Source organism: Haemaphysalis longicornis, unplaced genomic scaffold (assembly GCF_048455015.1).
Source record: "Haemaphysalis longicornis isolate Haplotype H1 unplaced genomic scaffold, Haemaphysalis longicornis Haplotype H1 scaffold_16, whole genome shotgun sequence".
Lineage (NCBI taxonomy): Eukaryota > Metazoa > Arthropoda > Arachnida > Ixodida > Ixodidae > Haemaphysalis > Haemaphysalis longicornis.
The window spans coordinates 16,924,909-16,944,190 of NW_027526266.1; the positions used below are offsets into that span (position 1 = coordinate 16,924,909).

Below are 19,282 nucleotides of genomic sequence, written 5' to 3' on the forward strand. Positions count from 1 at the left end.
TTCCAAGAGATTCTCTTTAAACAATACCGCATTGAGAAACGAGAGTTATAACTATCAGCGCTATAGCTGATACTAACAATCATAAATTAGTGACGAACTCTACATCTTTGCAAGCAAGACAAAATCTGTTAAGAGGGACTCACCTGATCACATAGGACGTACAAATTAAGACCCACAGGTTTAAAAAATAAAAATAATATAAAAAATAATCCCATTAAGTTTCGAAAACTATCAATCCGACTACTGCCTGTCCGTCAACTTCCGGAATAGATGTTGTGCCCTGCTCCAATTCTTCCACAATTTCTGAAGCCTTTAATAAGTATTTCCAAACTGTATTTGGAGATGGTAATGGAATGACCCGTGACATTCGCAACAGTTAGGAAATGGATTCGTTTCCAGCAATTGAAATTAGTTACATTGGCGTTCTTAACCTTCTGTTGAATATCGACATTACGAAAGGTGCCGGGCCAGATGGCATACCAAACATGTTTTTGAAGCGTAATGCTGAATGGAATGCTCATTATTTATCAACACTTTTTGCTAAATCGTTAGAGACATGTACTCTGCCGACCGTTTGGAAAATCGCCAATGTAATCCCTGTGTTTAAATGAGTAATAAGCAACTCATTTCTAACTACAAGCCTATTTCATTAACGTGTACCTGTTGCAAGCTTTTAGAGCCCATAATACATAAACATATACTTCAGTACCTCACTGATAACAACGTATTGTCGCGTAATCAGCATGGTTTCAGCTCTGGTTTTTCTGCAACTACACAGCTCATTGAATTCACTAACGACATAGCTTCGGCTCTTAATACTTGAGGTCAGGTTGACGCCATATTCATAGATTATAGCAAAGCATTTGATGTGGTGTGTCACAGAAAACTTCTTATTAGACTCAGAAACATTATTAACGATGACAAAATAATAGGCTGGATAGCTGATTAGCTACGTTTGAGGTCACAATTTGTTACTTTTGAGCATGCGCAGTCATGGTCGTGTGCAGTCACTTCCGGGGTACCGCAGGGCTCGGTACTTCGGCCCCTATTGTTCATTATTTACATTAATGATGTCACACGTGGCATTAAGGACACATCAGTAAAGCTGCGATTGTACGCTGACGACTGCGTTTTTTATACTAGCGTAAATAATGCTCATGACCAAGATGTCCTGAACAAAATATTTTCGTCCTTTTGCGGTTGGAGCACCACGCGGCAAATGAGCATTAATTACCAAAAAAACTGTTCAAATTACATTTACCAATAAAAAACAGCCGCTAAGGTTTAGTTATAGTTACAATGGGCACTACCTAAACTCTGTGAATACATTCAAATATCTTGGTGTTACCTACACTCAAAACCTATAGCGGCACCATCACATCGAAACAATTTGCGCTAGGGCACTTAGAAAACTGGGATACTTAAAACGAACACTCAAGCACTCTACCAAGGACTGCAAATTAACCCCGTATAAATCGCTCGTCCGACCATTTCTAGAGTACGCCTCAGCGGTATGGTCACCCTATACTGCACTTGACATAAATATGCTCGAGGGCATACAGAAAAAAGCAATACGGTTCATTTTCGGCCGGTATGACCGCAATTTTTCTCCCTTATCTCACGCATGGTCATTGCCGTTAGAACACCTTGCTTCTCGATGCACACTTGATCGTATCACTCTGCTACATAGATTGCGCACGGCCGCAGTTGCATTGAAGCACCGATTACTTTGTCATTCAGCACGACGAGCCACGCGCCGATCTCACCTACTCAACATTGTTCCCTTCCAGCCATTCGTAAATTGCTTTAAGCATTCCTTTTTTCCAGCCGTTGTTGAGATTTTGAACAACCTAGATGGTTCCCTGCGCGAAAAACCAATTGAACTGTTTTTGAAAGAACTGTCTCACAATATTTCGTAATATGTTTTAAATGATTTGTATGTTTCTTTGGTGTTGCTTAATGTATGTTCTTTTCTTTTTCTGATGTACCCACTCCTGCTATGTCTCGTGTATCGAGACAGCAGTATCTGTAAATAAAGTAAATAAAATAAAAAATATCGTGCGCGGATAGGAAAGGTTTCACGATTCAAGGGAACATTCGTACCGGCGCAGTTGGCTTATTTTGAAAATGTATGATTTCTGTACTGATATAAAAAGATAAAACACTCGCTTTCTAGACAGCGAGAGTAATCCAGTGCAATCGAGCTAAACGGAATTGTATTTCTTGTTTACTTTTTTATTTAAGCCAGAAGTGATATGTTACTAAATAAGCAAACTGTGCCATTACGAAAATTCGTTTGGGTCTGCGAAACTTTTCGTCTTCGTGCACGATGGTTTTTTAAGCCCTTGGGTTATGAATCAGTAAGTGCCATGGAGATGTGTACAGGTGAGCCCTCTAGTGAGGAAGTTAAGAAGCAGCCTTGTCGCTTGCTCGCTCTTGCTGCAGACACTCACACGGGATGCGTGATCTTGACGCGCAGGATGAGGTCTTCGGGGATGTCGAAGAGCTCCGGGTCCTCGCCGTTTGCCGAGAGGACCAGGGGTAGCGCCTCGAAGCGGCCGCCCTGGGGCTTCCAGCCAAGTTTCTTGCATATCTGCGGGAGAGCGACGCCGCAACTTTAAAGGAACCGTGACTAAAACCTATATTCTCGCCTATACCCGGGTACATGCCCAACCAATGAAAACAATAGATAAAATTTCTAATGCTTTGTTACATTGTAGTTTGTGACTGAAACAATAAAAACACGCGAAGAATTTTTTTTTCTCCCAGGGTGTCAAAATTACATAGTGTGTCATAAACGCATAAAGAGTAAGCATATATATACCTACATAGATAATGTATGTATATAATGTAGCATATACCAATTTGCATGTAGGTATATGTATACCTAATATAAAATGGGTATATAATGTATCATACACCCGGTTAAAAAAGTGTATCATACAACCATTGAATGTAGGTGCAGACCCAACGGGAGCACTTACGACGGAGGAATCCATCTTGCAAACTGCATTTAGGACTCAATGCGGCGAGTTATCGAGCTATAGATTTTTGAAAAATGCTTCGGAGTTATCAGAAATGATACTAGTGGGCATTTCATGGGGGTCGAAAAGCCCAGAGGCGAGTAGAAAAATCCGAAAGATAGTGTATCGTATATGATACATTGGGCATTACAGGGTTAAGAACGGTAACAGGACATGTTGTGTATCACTCCGCGTTAGTCAACACGTCCTTAACGTCAACCCGGTGATATTTCAAAGGAGATTTCGCTAAGTGTGCGACATTATCCGCTTCCCCAATGAGTTTGACCTCACAAATTTATGCTCGTAATGACGTAAGTTCGCTACCTTTTTTTTTTAATTCCAAAAATTCTTGCAGTAACGGACTCTACGCGACGTGCGTAGGAACCGCCGTCTGCCATGACAAGGCCCAAAGGAAGCTCCGTCTGCTGTTTTTATCTTGCAACCATGTGTAATTCGAAGCGTTGGTCCTTACATAGAGCATCAAGAGCATACGCGCATTGCGTCGTGCGCCTTTTCTGTTGTCGTCGTCTGCTTTTGCAAAGCGAACGTATAGTACGGATTGCCGACTCTCCTAAACCTACGCCTGATTATGATTGTTTGGCGGAGAAGGATGCTGTCTTCGCTGAGATCGAACTCATCCTCGGCTTCGCTGGGCTTAGATTACAAGGAATGTACGTCATAGTCAAATACCAAAGCTTATTCATGTTCACTAAATTAATCTTAGTGAATCTTGCTGAGGCCTACAGAAACAGCACTGGTCGAGGGAATCACCAGAGCAAACTTTTATGCTGTCTGAGTGAATTGAATATGCGTCAAACCTCCCTGACTCTGTGGAGTTTGAAAGTTTGTCTCCAATTTTAGATCGTGTGAGCCATACCAGACCAGCTAATCTGCCTGTGCTTAGTTGGGCGAGGGTCAGTCAAATGCGGTAGCGAGGGGAGTTAACTGTACTCACTACAGCATTTAAACGAACAAAACGACATACAGTCAAATCTCGGTACATCGAACACCACATTAACGAACCTTTCAGATTAACGAGCATTTAAGAAATCCCACGCCGACTGCTTATAGGTTTAAGGTAAAATTATTTCACTACTACGTACTTCAGAATAACGAACTTCTTAAAATAACAATCGTTTTATTTAGTTCCGTGCCATGTTAACAACGCCTCAGTACTACGAACTCATATTTTCACGGCCGGAGATTCTTAGATTTCCGTTAAACAATCGCGGCAACCGGAGCAGTGTGCTAGTAGACGACACGGCAAAGCGCAGAGCAGAAGAGTACGTCTTGCAACCTGCTCCGCAGGATGCGCGAGCCGTTACAAGAGGGAGAAAAAAGGTGAGAAGAGAACAAAATGAAGCATGAGTGGCCTTCTCCGTCCAGAAAGCCGCGGCCGCGCTATTCGCGCCCCACCCCAAATTTTTCTACGTTCTGGCACTGCTCAGGTGGCGTGCTGGATCTTCACGGACATCAGCGGAGCTGACAACAGAGGACATTGCCCAGAGCGTGAGCGTTCAGGATGAAGAAGGCAGCGAGGACGGCATGAACGATGATGCCTCTGAGGGTGCCGCAGCACCACTCGAAGACTATGATGAGCACGTGACGAATGCGGATGTGCTGGACAGCATACGAAAACTCCGCACATTTCCGGGGGAAAAACCGCACGGCCACTGTCACTCCACAGGAATGTGGAAGAGTGGGAGTCCTTTGTGCTAAGAAGCTTTTGCTACTCGCACCAGAAGAAAATCGCCAACTACTTTAAACAAACGTGCATTGTTTCGTGATCACTAGTGCATTTTTTGTGAGAAATGACTCCAAGGATGCACTGCTGTCCCCGTAGGTCGTTTTAGGCATTGAAATACTATTTGTTTTCTTAAATTTTGCGATTTTCACTATGACAACCTTTCAGAAAAACGAGCAATTTTCCGCGGTCCCCTGAAATTCGTTATATCGAGATTTCACTGTATCACTCTTTGTTGTGGTCCAAGTTGTCTGTCAAATGCGGTAGAGAGTGTAGTTAAACTCTACTCACTACAGCATTTAAAAGAACAAGACGACATATCACTCTTTGTTGTGGTCCAAGTTGTCGTGGAGCTGATGAGAACAAGCAAAACGCCGATTCAGCTTCCCATCATCGTCCTGTTGAGCCCATGGACGCGGGTTCGAGTCCCAGCCACGGTGGACGCTTTCAGACGGAGGCGAAAATAGAAAACGTCAGTTTTTCGAGATTTCGGTGCACGTCTAAGAACCCCAGGTGGTTAAAGTTAATCCGTAGCCTCCCACTACGGCTCACGTTATAGCCCACTGGTAGCTAAAAATTTTACCAACAAAAAACAGCAACATCTTACATACCTTGAGCGTAAGTTTTGTTCGGCGTATCGCCGAACCGCTATTGGGTGATGCATCAGTGCTCAACAATTCATATTCATCAAAACTTTCCGTTTATAGATTGAATAAGTAAACAAGTAAAAAGACTTTCGAGCTGAACCTGCTGCCTGATCATTTACGAGATGTTTATACGAAAATTCAAATGAAGCAGTTTGTTTCGAATATGCTCAGCGGTCTTGCAAGAGTTAGAAGTTCGAATTCTGGTTGCAAGAGCTAGAAGCTCCACAGGATGCGACGCAGTTGAGTGTTATATGGATTACTTTTCGTAGAAGGCAGGTTATTTCCTTACTGTCATTACACGTCGAGCGGGGTGAACAACCAGTATGGCAAAAAAAAACTGATAATTATTATGTTTGTTTGAAGCATTTACTCCCACGTAATTGTCGGCTCACGCCGTGGGGTGGCAACGGCTTGGGGAGAGAGGATGGTTCGAGGACAAAGTGGGTGTAAGAGTCAGGCTTTAGCAGTCGACCAGTTCAGTTCAAAAAGTACGGGAATAAAACAACATCCACTGATCCTCGTGAAGGCTCCTGGGAAGGTTTATTTATATTTTCTTCTAAAAACAATAAACTACAACAAAGCAAAGAATATAACGAGCACCACGCTCAGAAAAAAAGAACCCGCTCTTCTGCTCTGGCCTTCAGACAAGCAGTGAGGACGGTCGTGCTGCATTTCCCGCTAGATAAATATTCCGCGACAGGATTGCGAGGAATTTCAGGATAACACACTCTGTCAGATTGAGATATGACCAGAATAGTCTTCCGGACCGTAAGTCATGTCTAGTTAGATCTTACGCCAACCACCATCGATCAACGTTCCAGCGATGAGCTTCCGGACGCGGTTTCAATTACTCAGGGACAGTTGAGGCGACGCCTCACTTGTACATGCAGTCCCGTGACCACCTGTTCTCAAGGTTCCGCTATCGATTCATAATTAAGAGTCTCGTAAACAGCTATGAGTACATTCTTCAAGTTGTACAAATAAGGCACCGACAAAGGAGTTCGTCTGACATTCGGTGGGGGCCTTCGGATAATTGCAAACGACAACCGCGACAGAGGACGATAGCGAATGCGATTAAACAAATACCTGTACAGGGAGCCTACCGCTTGCTGCGCCGTGCGGCGGAGTATTTGCAGAACGCAGGCAATTGGTCTGAGTGGCAGGGCGTCGCACAGAATTTCCCTCGACCGTCAACCGGCTACTGAATAAATGAAATGTAGGGAATGTTTGCGAACACTGGCGTCGCGTATAGCATAACCGATGAAGGAAAAGGAGTTCTCCTGGCCTAATTAGGAGACAATCAAGAAAAAAGAACAGTGCCGTCTGTGTGTGTGTGTGCTTGAACAAGTTTAAACGGTACCAGAATATTGATTTTGCGAGAAATGCGTCTCCATGTGCTTACACAATCTGCTTTTGTACGCATCTTCGAACTGAGTGCTTGAGTGGCTAAGTTCCAGAGTTAAACCTGGTGCTACGAGCCGCCCTGTAGTGGAGGGATATTCATTAATTTCGACTACCTGGATACCTTTAATGTTCCCCGGAAACTCACATAGACGACCACTCACGGAATAAGATACAGGGTCGTCCACTCTTGGTGCGAACACGGCGCAGCGTGGCCATGCTCCGCGCAGATCCAACACACAAACCGCGGCCGCGCATCCAAGCTAAACGGCGCAGGCGCACAGGGGCTTGGAAGCGGGGCCTCGTGTCGTCGGCTAAAGCATGGGAGCGCGCCACGCTTGCTTCGCTGTGAAGCACGCCTAACTGTGCTTCACAGCGCTATGCCTCGTCCCACCTTCTTTTTTCCCTATGTTTCTTGAGCTGTTTCTCATAATGAATCTGAATTTGCACCAACTAGCCCAACTTGCCATCTTACGTCACGCGTAAATCCTGGCATGCTTGCAGCGTCCTAGCGCGCCCCGCCCGCGTTGAGTGAAAGCACACTTCACTCACAGCGGTGCGTTGTGTAGTTTCTGCGTACGACATCCTAGCGCTTCCTCTTTCAGTTGCACCGTACCAAATAAATGCATGTATTGCTGCAATGCATGTATGTATTGCATCATGTATTGCATGTAATGCATGTAATGCATGTAATACATGTATTGCAGCAATGCATGTATTGCTGAAAACATGTCAGTTACTGGTTTGTTTCGCGATATGGGGTTTAACGCCGCAAAACGACTCTGGCTATGAAGACGTTGTAGAGGAGTTTTCCGGATTACCACCCGAGGCTCTTTAAAGTGCACTGATACCGCGCAGCAAACATGCATTCTTGAATTTCGCCGGTATTAAAATGCGGCACCTGCCACCGGGATCGACTATGGGTCTCCCGGCTCAGTGTAGCCGAGCACCCTAACCACTGTGCCACCGCGGCTGTGCATTCTCCGGACTTGACTGCTCTCTGGAAGCAAAAACGGTCACTGAGCAAAGCTTTATATACACGTGTGCTCTCTAAAACAGATTGCCATGTGCTCATACAAGGCGTCTGGCTCGCTTTTTTTTTCTGATAGGAGAGTTCATGTGATCTGTCTAGCTTGATTGCTGTTGATTGATTGATTGATTGATTGATTGATTGATTGATTGATTGATTGATTGATTGATTGATTGATTTCAATCGATTTCAATCAATTGATTGATCAATTGATCTATTGATTTTAATCAATTTAAATTGATTGATTGATTGATTGATTGATTGATTGATTGATTGATTGATTGATTGATTGATTGATTGATTGATCGATCGATCGATCGATCGATCGATCGATCTGTCTCACGGATTGCTCGATGCGACTTCGAATGTGACCAACGAACTCATGGAAATCGACAACAAATGCCGTACATTAAAAAAAATCACAATGTGTTCAGTCCACAAGCCAAGTGTTTGTTTATAAAGCATGTTTGCATTGTTAAGCAGGCTTAACGACGATAATCATAGTTCTGAAACGCCTTATACTGGGTCGATCAATCTCCAGGTCCTTTCTGATGGTTTTCAGCCTCAGGACTTTCCCGTCTCAGGCGGAATGTAGCGCAACGCATAGGCAACAAGCCTGGCGGTAAATCCTGGTGGTAGAAAATACGCAGATCCCTCCTCTACAGCATCTCTGATTAAGCCAAACGTAACTAGTCCTGAAATGTTTGCAGCAACACATTCATTTTACAGGAATAGTGACACTGGAAAGACGAAACGCTCGGTGGTACGCAGAAACTACACAACGCGCCGCAGTGAGTGAAGTGCGCTTTCTCTCAACGCGGTCGCTACGCGCTAGGACGCTACAAGCATGCCAGGAGTTCGGCGTGCTTCACATCGAAGCAAGCACGGCGAGCTACCGCGCTTTAGCGGACGACACGAAGAACTGCCTTTAAGCCCTGTGCGCCAGCGCCGCTAAGCTTCGATGCGCGGCCGCGGCTTGTGCGCTGGCGCTGCGTGGAGCACAGCCACGCTGCGTCGTGTTCGCGCCAAGAGCGGACGACCCTGTACATTTGGCACTGACTAACGCATCTTCCTTTTTTTCTGTGTGGGCGTGCATGGATGTTTTCAGCATAGACTTGGGAAATAAAACACTTATTAGTACCGGGGACAGAGGGCGAGCCTTTTCATTCGAGTATTCATTTCCTCGAATCCAGTGATTAGAAAACGAATGTTTCGTACTGAATTTCACATTCAGAATTGTTTTTCTTACATATATTTTATTTTGGTTCATTCAAAACTGCTGTACTCGTGCACCCGTATAGCTTTTTCAACGCCTCTAGCACTTATATGAGTGTCCTGAAACCACGAAAAGCAAAAAAGAGACAGCAAGAGATACGTTAAAGAAACACGATTGTCTCCCGAATGCAGGGTCACCTAATTAAAATTAAATTTTAGTGGCTTCGGTTAGTTTTTGTTTTAACAAATTTTGTTGAGCTAATTGGTTCATGCTTACTGGAAATAATAAAACAGGCGCGAAACATACGAAGACGAAGTAGACACAAAGAAAAAAGCAGATCATCGAGGCACACTTCATCAAAAAACTCCCCCCACCTCCCCGAAGGGGATCGTGCGGAAATTCGAATGCATTGGGTGCACCGATGAGTGCGCTGCGGCAAGCAGTAACGGAGAGAGGCGTGCGCTCCACTGCATTTATATACATTTTCCGAGCGCAGCGAGCGGAGAGAGGGTACGCGGAGAGGAGCGAGAGACCCGCGAAACACGCCCGCCCCGCGTGCGAGCTCTCTCTCCCGCCGAGCTCCGCGATGCGAGCGCCCTCACACGCCCGAGCGCGCTCCTCCTCTCCACTCACTCTCCGTTACTCCGCCCGAGCTCCGCGATGCGAGCGCCCTCACACGCCCGAGCGCGCTCCTCCTCTCCCCTTGCCCTCCGCTACTCCCGCCCGAGCTACCAACCACCTGCTCCGGTTGCTAGGCGCGCCACAGCTGTTGCTAGGGGCGAGGAGGAGCGCGGAGAGATAACACCTGCGGGCGCACGCCGACGGAGCACGACAACCCCCGACTAAGAAATGCATTCGCATTTAAAAAAGCGGGGGATGACTGCGTCAGCACGCGGCCACTAGCACTTAGTGATAAAGAGTTGTCCTTCATTGATGACACTAATGTCATAGTTTAAAGCGTGCGTATTCGTCATGGTTCTGTGTCGGGTGTATCACTAGTGCGCGTGTGAGCCGACTGGTCAAGTGGTGTTACTATTTTATCGGTGAGCCATCCACAGATGTTAATTTCTGGCAGAAATCTTGTATATTATCTGCAACTTTGGCCTGTGTATAAGCAAGCGTGGTTTTCAAGAATAAAGAGTTGGAAGTTGGCGCCTGTATGTATTCTTTGTGTCTACTTCGTCTCCGTCTGTTTTGCTCCCGTTTTATTATTTCCAGTAGTTTTTGTTGTTTTAAATCATTTTTTGGTGTTTGTTAGGTCCTGTTATGTGAGTTTAGGTTAGTTTAGGACACGATACCTTACTTTACGTTAGGTAGAATGATGTAGCGCCAGGCGTGGTATTTTCTTACGAAACGCCGGTGGGCGTAGGAATAGTGGCGTTCTTATAGTGCTGTCGGGCGGCGCTCGAGACCCAGCCGAAAAAATGACGGGCCAAGGCACAGCGACCGACCTCGGTCAGCTCCACGGAGTTCGGGTCCCCGATGACGCTCCCGTCGGGCTGCTTGTGTCCCGCGAACTGGATGAGCTGGGTGTTCCACACCTTGTAGTCGTGGTGGCCGTCCGTGCGCGGAGGGAAGATGGTGATCGCAGACCTGCAAAGTGACCGCCGTGAGAAGTTCAACGAGGTGTTAGGTTAAACACACGTCAAGATAGTTATAACGTGCACCAGCAGGATAGTTATCACGACCCACCAGGAAGTTTAACGATGTGTCAGGTTCAACACTTGTGAAGATAGCTATCACGCACACCGTGGAGATAGTTATCACGACGATAGTTATCACGACCGACCACGAAATTTAACGTGGTGTCAGGTTCAACACTTGTGAAGATAGTTATCACGCGCAAAAGGTCTGTTCGGCTTGGTGTTCCAACTACTATGCGCACAATGTTTGATAAATGTTTGCCTCCATTGCAAATCTGATTACATGCTCTTTGTGTTTCTTGAATGCTCATGGAAACGGTCTTCTGATTGTAGGGTCTAACGCGCCGACGCAACGCAGACGATGAGGCGCGCCGTAGTGGAGCGCTCCGGAGTAATTTTGACCACCTGGGGATCTTTCACGTGCGCCGAAAACTCGTATACACGGGCGTTTTTGCTTTTCGCCTCCATCAGAAAAGCGGCCGCCGCGTCCGGGAATCGAACCCGCGACCTCACGCCCAGCAGCGCAACGCCTTAGCCACTGAGCCACCGCGGCGGGTTTGGAAACTGTCTTAAGGACCGTGAAGTGCGTTTGAGATTTCAAAGCCTGCCGCATAGCTAAATATACTCATAGGTCTTTGATGTACTTTCGTGCTTTCGTAAGTTATTCATTGCGTTTTTAACTTGAGTATTTGTGTTGCGATTGTTTCTGCGTCTGCGCAGCCGTCTCGAGCAATTGGCGCTTGTGCGGGCACAACATAGGTTCGACCTGAAGTACTAAATTTGGAGGTGTCGTTCGGCACACTGCACACTGTACGCCAAAACTAATCCAGTAGCTGATCAAGTGGCTCTAAATAATCCTTTCAAGCTTGCATACAGCCATCGAAGCAAATTTTTAAGTGTTGTTTTTGCCGCCAGAAGATCGCAGATGACGCGCAGCAGACCGCAATGCATAAGCGACGACGCATCTCGCTTACCACGCCGTCGCAATTTTGTACTCTCTTGCATGGAATGCATATAAAATATTTGCATGGTTGAACACAATGGGGTCCTTCGGCACAAAATATTTACTTAAGCAACCAAAAAGCAGTTTTTCGACTAGGCCATCGAGCGGCGAAGTGCGTTGTATAGTATATTTTGCCACCAACAGATGGCGCCACTGTACGGAAACACAAAACAGTGGACCAATCGTAGGGCCACTTTTTGATGCATGGGGCCTATGGGGGAGTTTCGGAGCTCCCATATCAAGTAATTCTGGTGTATACTGGGTGATTGGATTCCGCCTGTCACTTACTCTGAAGCGCACGCACAGACTGTCCAGCCCCTGCGTCATCCATGGCGGGTCGGAGCGACAAAGCGCCGGCAAATCAGCCATTATACCCTCGGCATGTCACGTGGTACCGCAGCAGATCAAGTGACGTTAATTGACGTCACACCTCCCGCACTTGCGCTGTTGCTGCTCAAAATCATTGCGATGCGATGAATTACCTTGCGAGACGTGGCGTAATAGAGCTGTCACTTAAAAAAATGCCGCCGACTGAAACTCTTCGGGGAATGGAAAAATGCAGCAAATACGCGATGCTGTCGTCAGAGACCTAGTTCTTTCGAGTCACTTTATTTTTTCTTCCATGTTACCGCCACTACGTTGGAGGAAATGGCGCACGCGTTGTCGCATACTTGTTAATAACGCAGTTTTAACCTACAGCGTATGCGCCTGTCTCACCTGGATGCTGAAGCGTCCCAGCTGTCTGGATGGGCTTAATTTTCATAAAGGTAAAGTGTGTATTACAACACTTTCCACGGCCACGTGGCCGAACCACCGTCATTACGGGAGCAAGGAGCCAGACGACCTGATCGCTAAATCAGACCTAATCAATCGATTAGTATCTTCATATGCTCGTGGACAGATGCAATTATGTTGAGGTCCTAGCAATACATCAATACTTACCTCCACTGGGAGAAAAAGTGCAAGATGTTCCAGTTGTGTAAGACGTGATTGATTACCGAAACTGGAAAATGTGGTTCTGAGTCTCGGCGTCAATGAGTTGTTTTTTTATCGTTGAATTCTATCTCCCAATCCAGCTACCACTCCATAACATCGGTGGGTCCTCCGGCACAAAAAACAAGCTGTATAACGACAGAATAGGTATTGATAGAAACGCAAAGACAGTGACAGTGTTGAAGCCTCACTGGCGGGGGCGACACCCCGTAATAAGTATGATGATGTCCTAAGCAAAAGTGGGGCGCTGGCACGTTAAAAAAAAATATTTTCGATGCTTTGCGTGGCACCTGACGATGGTCAGAGCCTCACATTAGGAAGAAAAGGAAATTAGTTCGGTGTCGGCAGATAGCCTCTCCTGCGTAACTTTCAAGCGGCTGTGGCGTATATACGTTGACTATGGCACGGCCTATAGCATTATCCCCGTGACCGCTAAATTATGTTCAAGTGTGCGTCTGCACCAACCAGGATTTATAGAATGATAGAACCGTCAAATGTAATTTCACATGCAATGCTCACCAAAAGATGAACGAATAGCACTATTTGTAATTTTTATTTTAACAAACATAGAACGCGTGGCGATTTTTTTTTTGTTATGGCATGTATTTTGTCTTGTTCTTGTGTAACACGCAAACCGATTGCATATCGTTGCCTGGTGTACCGGTTCCTTGGGGTTTGTGAAGCTGCAAATATGGCTTTTAGCCGAGGAACCATTCACTTGCAGAAAATAAACTGATTTGATTTGATTTGATTTGATTTGATTTGATTTGATTTGATTTGATTTGATTTGATTTGAATTGAATTGATTTGATTTGACCCAGTTTCCTTTTCCATCGCGAAGCAGCCGTCCACCATGAGATCTCGTAAAGCGTGGACGTTTATAACACCTCGGAGCTTTTGTATTCGTTCCGCAGCTACGCAGGGTGGCGTGCTTTACATTTTAAAGGTCGACAGACTCAGCAGGTCAATAAGCAAGCAAGGACAGGTGAAGGCGCCTGCTTACCTGATGTTTCCTTTGTTCGTGCTGTACTTGAGGTGAGCGCAGATGGCCTCGTACATGTCCCTCGCCGTGTAGCAGTGCCGCGCGTCGAAGACCTGCAACAAGACGGCATCCCGCATCTTCTGAGCCCGACCGTGCGCTGTTCGCAGAAAGTGGACGGCGCTTATTGAAGGGGCAAATAAACACGTTTTAAAGACTCAACTTGTCGACAACGAGGTCAGAACGTGGCGCGCTAGCTTTTAGGGTATTGAAAAGAATATAAAACCGCGAAATGTATTTGCACGGTTGGCGTCGAGTAGTTCGGCGCACTACTGCTTTGGCCAGTGGAGATGCAATTTTCGGTGGCTATAAATAGCTTCAATCGTAATAACAGTACAGCCTACGTCAATAGCGGCATCGTGTCGGTCAGAGAGGGCACGCTGATCCCGATCGCGGGGAAGAACCTGAATCATTTCGCTCATTTGATTAACGGTCTTCCGCCCCTCTATCCTTCGTCAACTCCCTCTTTCGTCAGACGTCATGTAGCTGCGGCTACAACGTTCTCCACCGTAGACCAGCAATGATGTTTACTCGACGGATCGCAGACAGCAAGGCCGAAAAAGCGGTAAACTTTCGCGTGGAGAAAGACCATCGGGCCCTTGGAAGAAAAATTGAACACGTGGCACGTCGCTACTCTCCGCCCGACCCGTCTATCATAAAAGGAACAATGTAGGCGTACGGTTGAGTATACGCATGCGTGGTATATTCGCTGAATTCTGCAATAACTGCTTCCAGTCACGCACAAGGCGAACTGTCAGCTAATACAGACGTCAAGTACATGCAACTGCCTTGAAAAATAACGCGTAAAACGTACACGCCGTCCAGTAACGCAGGATTGAAAACTTCGCACTATGAAAGCTCGCTGTTTTGTACAAGAAAAAATGACAACCACATTTTTCGACGTTTCCTGAGGCGCTTCACTGCTCTGCGAATAGTTCATCGCATTACTGCGTTGTGTACCAAAATGCAGGCAAGGTACCAACGCTGCTAGATTACCACTGCTGGCAGTGAATGCGGTGTGTATAGGCGTAAAAATTCCGAACTTGTGGTGTACCCGCTCAGGTTCACATTGTCACCTGCAAACCGTATTTTTACAGTTAACTGGGGTTGTAGATTTTACAAAGCTGCTTATATGCGTCCCCGGCTGTGTGGGCAAAGCAGGTGTGAAAGACAAAAATAGCTTACTTGCACATCCGTATCAGCTGATGTTTCAGAGTCATTCATACACGCTTATTCAAAGGAGTACCAATGGTGACGGGTAAGCAAAAGCAACTGCATAGGAATAGCATATTTGCCATTTTCTAAATGTTTATACGGTTTTGCTGTCTCCCTAGGAGTATACTCAGCCCGAGAGTATAGATATCAATTGCGAGAAATATTTCTACAGTTTTCAAAGTCGCGGAATCATATAGAATTAGTGTCGTCTGACGAGGTTAATACGATATTAGCGGGGTCGCGGGGTTCTGCCCCTGGGTGATCGTTGGTTACTGTTGATTTGGAATGGTTATGATGCTTAATTTTAAAGGTGGTTATGGGAATAACATTTCGCAAGGGCATCATTCCTACTGTGCGCTATTTCGATCAGATTAAGAGGTATAGCTCTAAATCGAAAATTAAAGTTAAATTTAGGTAAGCACCAGCCAGCATAGACAGCCAAAGAGGCTGTGCAACGCAGCTTCGGGAACGTTTCCTCCAGCAAGAAAGACGGGTCCGTCCTTTACCGGTATCTAACATCAGTATATTCAGCAAACATCAGTAAACATCAGCATCAGCGCTTAGATGTTGTCTGTCACCGCCTCCGTCTGTTCCAAACAGGCTGTCTATTACTCAAGCTTTGCCTTTAAAGGGACCTTTTAACAATTTCGAAAACCCCTTTCACTCTTTCCTTCGCATCTGGAATCACTAGTAAAGCTACAGTTATCGCCAGCGCGGAGTGGCATTGCGTGATTTCGTCGTACCACCAGATACGCCTTCCGTTTCTGCTTTATTTTTGTGGCTTTATTTTTAAAGCTGCTATCGAAAAGCTTTCATTGCTGCAACTGAAGGAAAACCGGCGAACAGCCGCTACATGACCTTAGTGACGTATTTCGAGCAGTCGAAGACCGTCAAGACCAGGAAAGACAGAAAAATCTTTTGAGAGAGTTTACAAGTTATCTGATGGGCATAGAACGGTAATTTTTACTGAGGTTCTTTGCCACCTGCTAATCTAAGTACTGGGGGTGTTGGGTGACTGTGTTCTGCAAGCATTTGAAGGCCAACTGCGCTCAAATTTAACCTCGACAAAATTTATTTTTAATCTGTAGTAAGTACCCCCAAATCAGCTGGGACATGACTGGTAGCCCCGTGACACGCCTCGTTAATCAGTCTGAAGCGTTTAATAAAGGTCCGTCGCAGACCACGCCGGCCTGCGGATAGCGTAAACAGCCATGACGCGCCTCTGACGTTCCAGCCGATGGGGGCTTCTTCCTCTGGCCAGCCACGCATCTAGAGAACCGATCGAGCTCTGTTGCGCACGCTTCACCCATGTGCTGCCCCGTGCACGCGTACAGCTTGCGCGCAGATTTTCCCCCGAGCTGAAGACCACCCGGCCGCTCGCTGGACGGCTGCAGCGTCACTCCAACGGCCGCGCTCTTCTCGGTTTCGGTTTCAAAATCGCCAATTTTTGCTGACCGCCTGCGTATTTCAGCTGTTGTATTTTGAATGTTGCTTTCTTTTTAAGCAGACTATGCGAAAATAGGATTTTGAAGAGGTCGAAATTTTGAGGGCAGTTAGCCTTTAAAAAGAGTTCAAAAAAGTGTTTAAGGGTCCGTTTAAACACTGTTCTACCGCGAGTGCAGTCGTGATGTGGTGAAGACTGAAGTCAGGGACAAAATCACTAGTAAAAGGCAACCCAAAATTTTTCTTTAAAGCGTACACTACCGCCACTACGGTCATGCTGCGGTGAGCAGTGAAAATGGAGACAAAATTACAGGTAAACGCGTTTGCCTGTACAGGCTGCTCCACGGCATTAAGAGTCTTGATGCGGTGAAGACTGAATACAGGTACTACATTTGGGGCAGTCCTTTACCAGAAAACCTAAGAACTCCAGCTGTCCCAATCGAAAGAAAACATAACTGAAGAGAGTTTTATAATTGCAATGATTACGATAATCAGTTCATTCCACCCGCCCCTGTATAGACCAGGGGCGCGAAATGAGTACTTACATAAGCGCACGTTTAACAGAATTTCCCCGACAATTTTACGGCCTTTCACACAACTTTCTTTCCGAAAGTTGGAAAAAGCTCAAACGCTTGCGGTACTTGTTATCAATAGAAATATCTCTTTATTCTCTGTCTGTTTATCTCACTTTTTGAGAACGAAGTAAGGGGTATCCGGCTGCGGCGAACGCGAACCATCCCCTGGTACTACTCTTTACAAACCATGTGTACGTGCAGAGTAACTGACAGTAGATCAGGACTTCTTCCGCGAGTTGATAAGCGTTAAATAGAATAAACAAAAAAACGAGCCATATGCTCTAACGTGGAACCTGGGGAGGGGCGAAACATGAAGTGTATAAGTGTATTCTTGGCGCCTTGGCGTTTTTTCCACGGGAGATGAAACCGTTGGGGGGCTAGAGGTATACAGTTTTGCTGTAAAAGTTTCGTCTCTTTGAAGCACGAAGCGTTCTAGCGCGAGGCGAAAACGAGTGTCCCGGTATGTTCTTTTAGTATGCGTTTTTGCCCACGCAGATGACACGTTCTAGAGCAAGGCGTTGGAAAACGACTTTGCTGGTGTTTTAGTACCGTTACTACATGAAACGGCGATGACGACAGGAGACACCGACAGCCCGAGCCCCTAAGGGGATTCCCCCCCTAAATGCACCTAAAAGCAATTTGCTCTTAGCTGTATTGTACTGTTTAGTGACAGGTACTTCCAGCTGCAATGGTGTTAGAAAACCGCTAAGTGTTTAAATCATTGCGGAAATTGTCGTTTTCTTTTATTGCTATGACGGGTAATTTATATAAGCAGTATCTGTTTTAGCACCGCCTGCAAAATCGTGAAGTTCTTGTGAGTCAGCCCCACATAAAAGGGTCCAGAAACCTCCTTACTATAGCAAAAACTATCCGTTTTATTATGAAAGCGTTGTACCATATCTCACGCAGAGTGCAGATAAAGCTACAATAACTTTATCACACTCCGCTGCCATGATGACGTTTAATATAACAATTACCGGGTAAGAAGCGTCAACGCGCACACAGTCATGGATTGCTTAGTGCGTTTACCCCGCCCCTGTGCGGGAAAAACTTCCCGCAGGTGGCATACCTGCAGCTTGGACCATTGTATCCTGCCGATGCACCTCGCCGAGTTCCTCCAGGCGAGCTTGGCGCCGAACACGAGCTCCGTCTCGGTCAGGTCGTAGGTGCCGCGAGCCTGCACCTGCCGCTCCACCTCGGACCAGCGCTTCTCGTGCGCTTTCGAGTGGAACCTGCACGATGAACAGGGGCGGCGACAAAGTGAGTGCCTGCGGTGTCACTGCAGGAACGCGTCTGTCGAGAAATTGGAAGCCATTCCACTCTCTGAAGGTGGATGATCAGCAAAGCTCTTTAAAATAGATTCCCCGCACATAATTAGACAACGTACAGGTATTTATTGTTGAGGTCATTTGTTGATGACAGCGACTATGGTTTTGTGATTACCATGACATTTGGAAGGGCTGGAGCGGCGCGGTCTCCTCACACTGCAACTCAAACAGTTTTCCGAGAATCGGCCGATTGTTGCCGTAGTCTTGAGTTTTGGCGTGACTCTACAAACGTATTTCATGAACATTTATTGCTGAAACACCTTTGTATGCGGTTAATATGGCAGACGAAGACCCGTCCTAATCAAATTATGGTGATTTTTGAGCCGTCTACTTGCTACTCTGAAGATCTCGGTCTACTCTGACATGTCTTTCAATAGAAAGGAATATATCTGGGGACGTCTGACCTTGCCACCACAAGTACAACGTAAATGAAACCCTGAATTTGCGAGTTAGCTGCTCTTACGCGGTGGCAGTTATTTCTTTGCTGCGAGACCCGCCACTGCTTACATAGACGCGAGTTGAGAAAATGAGCAGCAAAATTAGCGCCATGTTAGTTTTATCTGAACATTCGCGGTTGCGCAAGTAAAGAAATATTTCTGCAGGTGTATAAAAGGAATACCCAAAAGAAAACATCAAGGGGAGCCCGCTGTTGCAAGGGTGGGACGTACTAAAGACGTGGGGTAATTTATTGATATTGAACGCCTGCTATTGCTACTGCTATTGATATTGATATTGGTACTGATATTCCACACCTGCTGTTTTTATTGATTCTGCGTAATGATGCCTTCCTAATGATGGAACCAAATGCTGCGCAATGATGCCCAAACAAGACCAATTTTTCCCACATTTTCGCTTGCCGACGAAACACACCTACAACAACGCACGCACAATGGCATTAAATGAATCATTAGTAAGTTGCCAAGCAGGTTACTTGCATTCGTATAAGGTTCAATAAAACGCGTAGCGTGCTAAACGGTTGCTA

At 46.0% G+C, this 19,282-nt stretch overlaps 1 protein-coding gene across 1 annotated transcript in view; it reads right to left on the bottom strand.

Moving 5' to 3' along the window:
- LOC144166165 (nitric oxide synthase-like protein) overlaps positions 1 to 19,282 on the bottom strand; it is a 527,573-nt gene that overhangs the window by 85,331 nt on the left and 422,960 nt on the right. Inside the window, 4 exon segments of the mRNA XM_077695765.1 lie at positions 2,454 to 2,593; positions 10,513 to 10,654; positions 13,704 to 13,795; positions 18,042 to 18,204. Coding sequence (XP_077551891.1) covers positions 2,454 to 2,593; positions 10,513 to 10,654; positions 13,704 to 13,795; positions 18,042 to 18,204 — 537 coding nt within the window.